The sequence below is a fragment of the Octodon degus genome, unplaced genomic scaffold (assembly GCF_000260255.1).
Source record: "Octodon degus isolate 3935 unplaced genomic scaffold, OctDeg1.0 scaffold00063, whole genome shotgun sequence".
NCBI classification, from domain to species: domain Eukaryota; kingdom Metazoa; phylum Chordata; class Mammalia; order Rodentia; family Octodontidae; genus Octodon; species Octodon degus.
Genome location: NW_004524639.1, coordinates 6,058,871 through 6,066,701, shown reverse-complemented (window position 1 = coordinate 6,066,701; position 7,831 = coordinate 6,058,871). Strand labels below are relative to the sequence as shown.

At 48.1% G+C, this 7,831-nt stretch overlaps 1 protein-coding gene across 9 annotated transcripts in view; it reads left to right on the top strand.

The window, feature by feature from the left end:
- The window catches only part of Arhgap36 (Rho GTPase activating protein 36), a 52,949-nt gene extending 45,348 nt beyond the window's left edge, over positions 1–7,601 (top strand). For 7 of the 9 annotated variants that reach the window (XM_023718828.1, XM_023718835.1, XM_023718831.1 and 4 more), the window contains exons 2-13: positions 314–472; positions 1,689–1,754; positions 2,274–2,515; positions 2,741–2,933; positions 3,161–3,216; positions 3,485–3,635; positions 4,136–4,284; positions 4,478–4,654; positions 4,885–4,982; positions 5,092–5,198; positions 5,573–5,743; positions 6,691–7,601. In XM_023718828.1, the coding sequence (XP_023574596.1) occupies positions 314–472; positions 1,689–1,754; positions 2,274–2,515; positions 2,741–2,933; positions 3,161–3,216; positions 3,485–3,635; positions 4,136–4,284; positions 4,478–4,654; positions 4,885–4,982; positions 5,092–5,198; positions 5,573–5,743; positions 6,691–6,845 (1,724 nt within the window). In that variant the 3' untranslated portion in view covers positions 6,846–7,601. Of the gene's footprint in view, positions 1–219; positions 473–1,688; positions 1,755–2,273; positions 2,516–2,740; positions 2,934–3,160; positions 3,217–3,484; positions 3,636–4,135; positions 4,285–4,477; positions 4,655–4,884; positions 4,983–5,091; positions 5,199–5,572; positions 5,744–6,690 lie in introns of those variants that run through there. The other 2 variants (XM_023718834.1, XM_023718833.1) reach the window with 2 other exon arrangements.
- The last annotated feature ends 230 nt before the right edge of the window (positions 7,602–7,831 follow it).

The window sequence follows — 7,831 nt, the reverse complement described above, 5'->3', positions numbered from 1 at the left end:
TTTTTTGCTAATTATTTTTTTCTCCTTTCTGGACTATCTGTCCAGAGCTGATTTTTTTTAAAGTTGGATTTTTAAAAATAAGCAACCAGAGGCAGCTCTGCGTGAGGGTGAAGCCACCTCCCAGTTTTCCCTCCCCCTCTACCCGCCCCCCCCATAGTTCCCTCTACGAGGTCCAGTGACAATTGGATGATGCAGTCTAGATAATCATCCGATTCCAGAATGGGTGGCTGCATTCCTTTTCTGAAGGCAGCAAGGACATTGTGCCCCAGAATCATGCCCCTTTTGCTATTGTTGTCTGCCTTCATTTATTTAGTGAGCGTCCTGGGAAGAGCCCCAGGACACAACCCAGATCACAAGATGAAGACGGTATCAATACACAGCCTCTCAGAGCTAGAGCGTCTGAAGCTGCAAGAGACTGCTTACCAAGAACTCTTGGCCAGGCATTTCCTCTCAGAATTAAAACCTAAACGAGGTGAGTTGTACCCCGGAGTGTGGCGTCCTCGCCTTTGGGCGAGTGGACCCCCCTGGCGGAACGGGATAGATTTGGGGTTCCGGGAGCGTAGGAGGGGATTGCACTTGGTCTAGGACCAGGTCCGCTGTCCAGGAGTCTGGGGAACCGAGAAAGTGGGAGTTGGAGGCTGTTCCTTGAATTGCAGAAAAGGTAAAGTATAGTAGAGTTGGGTGGAAACAAGGGGGATGGCCGTGAGGGGCTACAAAAAAGGCAGATGTCAGTGACAAGTGGCCAGAGGAACGGAGGACAAGTGAAGAGACCGACACACCGGGTGCAGTACGAGAACTGAGCAGTGCGAGACGGGCGCACATAGGGACACTCTTGAGAGAGGACTGGGACGGGCAGAGACAACGCAGTTGGAAGAGAGAGAGACGGTCGGAGAGACCCACACTCAGTCGGGCAGAGAGAGGGAGGGGTGCGGGGGTGGCGAGTGGCGGGTGGAAGGTGCATATCGAGAGCGCTGCCTACCTCGGCAAGCTGCGGGGGAGCTTGCGGGACGCAGCGCGGGACGGGTTGGAACGCACCAGGAGACCCCTAGGCAGCTGCGCAGGTCGGACCGCGGAGTCAGGGAGGTGGGAGAGGGTCGTCCCGGCAAGGGAGGAAAGTGTAAGGTGCGGGGGTTCGCTATGCATGTGCCACGGGAAAAGCCTCAACTCAGTGAAACGTAAGGCGAGGAGACCCCACAGGCAGCCGCTGCCGCGAGATTCGGAATGTGGGGACTGTCAGGTGTCGCCGCTACTCCCGCCTCAGCGCGGGGAGCCGACGGCAATCGGGTGCGAGCGCGCTCGCAATAACTTGGCGACCCTCACCCGCAGTGACGCGGCGGGTACAGCCCCTTCCCTCGCCCATTGCATTATCCGGGCACCTTAGAGACCCTGAATTTATGTTTTAAGTGTGTTCAGAGACTACTGATGCGTAGCAAGATGCGCCGTGCGCTCCCTGCGCCTTAGATTGTCTGGTTTGGTTAAAGTCTTGGCGTCTTGTAGGTATTAGATAGGATTGGTCCTGCGGGGAAACTGAGGCTGAGAGAAAGAAAAACACTTTCAGAGGGATGGACGGAGCTGGCTGTCTTCCAGCGCCTCCCCCCTCTGCAGATCAATGCGTTGCGATGTTTTAGTCACTTATAGTCCAGTTTGTGTGTGAATGTGCGCGTCTTTTCTTTTTTGTCTTTGCTTAGCTCTAACCACTGACAGTCCAGACACCTCGGAGAACTGTTTTCTGGTCTTAAGAGGACAAGACGAGGGTGAGGGTCTCCTGTATTTTCTTTGGGAAAGAAATAGAGGGCTGTACCCTTCCCCCACCAGAGTGTGCCCAGATCCTAGTGGAGACTGGGCGGTGCCCACTGGCCCTGAAGACACTCCCCCTCCCTCCCAGAAACCCCTCAGAGGGGGTGCTATCAGGAAATGGCGCAATAGCAATGGGGCGGTTCTCTCAGACCTGCCTGAGCCTTCCCAGTGAACGGACCACCCCTGACAGAACATCCTGAAGAAATCGCCCTCATTGCTTCAAAGTGGTGGCCTCCTGCAGGACTTCAGGCAGGGACCTTGAGCCCCGTCGGGGTAGTTGAATACTTTCCTCTAAACCCTACAGGGTCTTTTTGGCTTGTTTCCCAGGGAGTCGCGCAGCGGGTCTGGGGGGCTGCGGGAGGTGGGGGAGCAGGTTGACCGTGGGCGGTTGCCTGGGGAGGAGTGCTACACTGCCACCGCTGGAGCGGTGGTTGACGTTTCTCTCTCTCTCTCTCTCTCTCTCTCTCGCTCCTCAGCCGTGTCATCATTCAAGACATTTGGTATTCGCCTGGAAGAGGTGCTGGTGAACGAGTTTAACCGCCGCAAGTATCTTGAACTAAAAGCAGAAGAGATGCAGGTTGAAGAAGCTACCGGTCAGGCTGCCGGCCGTCGTCGGGGAAACATACTGCAAAGGCTGTTTGCTCGCATCCGGCGCTTTTTCAGTCGCCCTAGGAATGAGCCTACTCTGCCCCGGGAGTTCACCCGCCGTGGACGTCGAGTAAGTTAAACCTTTCAGTTTTTGGACGTGGGTCCTGCGGTGTGTGCCATGGTATTGGGCAGGAGGCTCAAGGGTTAGGTCCTCAAAGGGAGGAAGGTTGAGCAGAGCTTGGTGGAAGGATACGTTTGGCTTGCCACAGTCTCTCTGGTTTTGAATGTCATACAGTGTTGAGGAAGGTTCGACTCCCCCCTCCCCTCCCCTTAAAATGCTCTGATTTTTTCACAGGGTGCCATATCTGTGGATAGCTTGGCTGAGCTGGAGGACGGGGCCCTGCTGCTGCAGACCCTGCAACTGTCAAAGGTTTCATTTCCTATTGGTCAGAGGCTTTTGGGATCTAAGAAGAAGATGAGCCTCAATCCCATTGCGCAACAAATCCCCCAGGTTGTTGAAGCTTGCTGCAAGTTCATTGAAGAACATGGTAAGAGACACCACAAATGGGTTAAATCAAAGAAGAAGGAGATGCAATTATAGAGAAAGGATGGGTATTTTAGAGATGGAGAAAGTAAAAAGGTAGTGGTATGAAGAGCTTAGATAACATTACCCTGCCACCAGAGGAGGCTGGGGTGCAGTTCTTAAGGGAGAAAAGGGAAATGTCACAAGGAAGGGAGTCAGAGATGTTAAATACCTTCTGGATTTTTCTTTCAGGTTTAAGTGCTGTGGGGATTTTCACTATTGAACACTCTGCACAGAAAGTGCGTCAGGTAAACTGACTATGTTTACATGTTTATTCTTTGGGTAAGAAAAAGCAGATGGAAGTGCCCCCATCCATAGAACTCAAAGCTGTGTCATGACAGGTGGGGGGGAAGGTCTTTGTCCAGCACTGTCCCCACACACTACATTGCCATCTATCTCTAATGAAGATGGATCTAACTTACTGAAGGAATGACCAAGAGGTAACAGGAAATGATCAAGAGGAATGACCTGTAGTGGGCAGGGCTCATGCTCTGTATCTTCTCTCCCTTGCTCTAGCTCCGTGAAGAATTTGATCGAGGTGTGGATGTAGTGCTGGATGAAAGTCAGAATGTGCACGACGTGGCTGAGCTCCTTAAGGAGTTTTTCCGTGACATGAAGGATTCTCTGCTGCCAGATGATCTGTACATGTCTTTCCTCCTGACAGCAAGTGAGTCTTCTCTCTTCCTTATCGTGGCAAGGAAGGGAGATGTTGCAGGGATCTAGAGGGCCTAGTAACAGAGCTCAGGCTGCAGGATCCTCAAGACACTGAAGCAGAATGAACATCAGAAGATGAACAACACATCTCCAGAATATATACAAATATTGCATGTCAAAATAAAATATTTAAAAAACCTCTCCATGTTACTTTCTTGTGTCTTAAAATTCTCGTTTGAATTTGTTGCTTGGTAATTTATCTAGAGATTCTTGAAGGTATATCTGCCCTCACAGGGCAAGGAAGACGCCAGATTGTACAGAAATATGATTTTGGTGTGGGAGGGATGCATCTTAATTTCAGGGCTCCTGAATTCAAATGTATTAGAAGTAAGTGAAAGCAAATTGCAGGGGTCCTTCATAGCCATGAGCAATTCTGAAGCACAAAGTCACCCCCTGGTATCAGGCTATTGCCAAAGCTAGCCCCTGAGCTAGCTTCTGTTTTCCTTCCCATAGCTCTGAAGCCCCAGGATCAGCTTTCTGCCCTGCAGTTGCTGGTCTACCTGATGCCACCCTGCCACAGTGACACCCTGGAGCGTCTGCTGAAGGCCCTGCATAAAGTCACTGAGTACTGCGAGGACTCCATTGGCCCTGATGGACAGTTGGTAAAGAGATCTGGGGAAGAGTAGTGAGAACTGCAGGAGGGGAAGTGTGTGAAGGTGTAGGAGTAGGTGGGATGAGGAAAAGAGGGTGAGAGAAGCATAATAGGAGACATATCTACTTATACAACTTCCAGTACCTGCCCAAAGTCAGCCTTCCAGTTTCTTCAAAGCCAGACTTCTGGTTTCTTTTACCTAGGTTCCAGGCAACCGCATGACTTCCACCAACTTGGCCCTGGTATTTGGATCCACTCTCCTTAAGAAGGCAAAGTTTGGCAAGAGAGTGTCCAGGAAGACAAAACTGGGAATTGACCGCTATGTTGCTTCTGTCAATGTGGTCCGTGCCATGATCGATAACTGGGATGTCCTCTTCCAGGTAGGGGAGGCTTTGGATGCACTTATTGCACACACTTGTCATCTACTTACAAGACAAAGGAAGGTTGTATGGGGCACCCAAAGCAGGCAGTCACAAAAACTCCCCATTTGGAAATTCTTGCCATATTAGGTGTTCATCATTCCTAAAGGCTGGGCACTTCATAGTGGAAAATAACAAATGGAAAGGTGCTACGCAATAATAAAAGCTAACGTTGCTAATTTGACCCTCAGGTGCCTCCCCATATTCAGAGGCAGGTTGCTAAGCGTGTGTGGAAATCCAGTCCCGAGGCTCTTGATTTTATCCGACGCAGGAATCTGAGGAAGATGCAGTGAGTTTTTTTGTTTGTTTATGCTTGGCCTGAAGAACACTGTGCAGGGAGAGCCTACAAATTCAGATTCTCAAGCTTACTTACATTTTAAAAATTCCTTCCCACTTAGGAGTGCACGCATCAAGATGGAAGAGGATGCTCTCCTTTCTGATCCAGTGGAAACCTCTGCTGAGCCCCAAGCTGCTGTACTTGGTCAAAGCGGGGCCTTTGATGAAGGTCAGTTTCCTGTTGGGGGTTAGGCTCTTGCCAAAATTTGGGCCCTTGCTAACAGTTAGGCCCTTTATGAAAGTCAGGTCCTTCCTTTGGGTCAGATCCTTGTTAAATAAGAGTCCTAAGTAAGATGAGTCCTCTGAGAAAGATGTCACTTAATAAAGAACTAGTATTTAAATCTCTATGAAGTAGTAGTTTTGGGGAAGGGAGTTCAAGGTCTTGAGATTCCAAGTGACCTTGAGATTCAATGCCCACATCTAGAGGGTATCCAGATATTGATCTTCCTACCCTTGAAGATATTCTAGAAGTTGATGATGAAATTGCACAATTCATTGAGGTCTTAGATTTTGAAGAAATGCCTTATTTTGATATGGCCCCAGACCCTGAAGGAGCTCCAGATATGGAAGAAATGTTGAACCCTGATGAAAACCTGGATGACTTTGAAGAAGGACTAGATTTTGAAGACCACCAGAATGTTAACCTTGCAGAAGTTCCTTATCTTGATGTAGTCCCAAACAATGAGAACGTCTCCGATACAGATGAAATTCCAGGTGAGGAAGAAACCCTAGACATTGATTAAATCCCAGACAATGTAGGTATTTCAAATAATGATGATGCCTAAGATTCTGAAACAGCTTCTAATCTTGAGGAGATCCCAGCTGTTGATGAATCTATAAGTGAGGAAGTTCAAATGCTGAAGAGATCTTAGGCCATGAAGATTCTCCAGAAGTCAATGGCGTTTCAGACTCTGAAGACCTTGATTTTGATGTAATCCCAGCTTTTCATGTGATCGCAAACTCTGAAGATGTCTCCAGTTTTGATGAATTTAAAGATCAGGAAGAATCATCAGATGTGAGTTCAGTCCCAAACAAAGAATCCTCAGGTGACAAGGAAATTCCACAGCATGAAGAAACCTCTGATGTTGGTGAGAACAAAGAATCTGATGAAAGTTCCATGTTAGAAGACTCAGCTCTCAATGTGCTCTCAGAGCCTGAGGATGCCTGAGTTCACAGTGACATTCCAGATTCCCAGAAAGACCAAGTCTGTGCTTTTGAAAATGATGAAGTGAGCACGGTAGCCCCAGACACTGAAGACGTTCTCAGTATACATCCAGACCAAGACCTGGCTGTGAATCTTGAAGTTATGAATGTGGAACAAGTCCCAATGCCTAAAGATCCAAACTCTAAAGAAGTTCAGAATCCAAAGGCAATTCAGGTCATTAAAGAAGATGCAGATTACCTGTAGATACCACTCTCCTTGAAAACAAGTGTCAGCACAGCCAAGTCATAGGTTCCAGGTTTTCCCCAGATTCATTGAAGAGTGTTCCCTGTTTCCTTCCTTCTATTTAGTATTGTGAGCTTTAGGCCCCAGCTTTGTTGCTCATTTGCTTGGTAAAATTATGTTTGTTTTAGGTTGTTAGGTTGCCCTCTTCCCCATCTCCCCAGTGATGTTGCCTACTTGCTCTGAGTATCGCCTTAACATTGTTACTCTTTTCCAGGTTCCTCTGAAGAGCCTGATGTACCTTCCTTCACTGCCAGTTCCCAGGACAACGAGGAAGGAGTGGGTAACCTCCCCGTTCCGAAGCAAGATGGCCCGTTGCTCCGTGTGCCCCGGGAGAATGAGGCCAAATCTGGCACTGGCTATTTCCCCTAGATGTTTTCCTTCTATAAATTTCCAGACAGGGGGAAAAGGGCAGGGGTAGACTTGGAATGTCACAGGAAACATTTAACAGAAACTAAATGATACACATTTGAAGGTAAGAAGGAGTTCCCCCTGATGCTCGGGTCAGGATAGGAATTCCAAACACACTGCCAGCCCATTCACTGGGGATGCCTGGTCTCTTCAGCTGGTACAAAGAGCTATTTCTGTGTCATGTCTGGGCACCCTGGTGCTACCTTGCAATCTCTTTTACCCCTGATCTTGGCTTTCTTTCACTGCAGTCCTATCTTATTTAATTGATGTCGCTTTTGTGGTGAACACCTCTCCCGGAGAAGCTCACAAATCTCGAGGTGCTTTCCCTCCCCCAAAGTGGATTGCATGCTTTTCCTTACTTTCCTACCCTCCTCCTGAGAGTTTAATTGGAAAGGCCCTCAAGAGGCATGCTAGAACGTTAGGTCAGCCTACTGATAGCTGACAAACAATGCTAAACCATGTCACACCAACTCATAGCCCTGTCCCCGCAGGAGCTCTGCCGCCTCAGGATTTTTTCCAAATTGTTTAGACCAATAGCTCGTCAAACAGCCACTCCCCAAATTCTGTGAGGGTTTGCTCAGGTCATGCAAACACGAAAACCTTGACTATAAGTCTAACTAGCTTTCCTGAGGTTAATCAAAAGTTAGAAGAAAAAAAATTAGATTTTTAGTACCTGGATTTGTTTTAAACAGGGCTGGTGTTCACTCTAGTTGTTTGACAAAAAACCCACAAAAAAACAAGAACAAAAAAACTACTTAGGTAAGGACACAATAGTTCCAAGTAGCTACAGTCACCTGATTAAATACTCTTAACTTGTCGTCACTGTAGTTCCTCTATGCAGGACAGTACAAATTTGCAGGACATGCTCTAGTAACACGCAGATATGGGTTACGTATGACATCCAAATTTCAGCTGATTTATGGATAACAACTGCTAAGATCCATAGA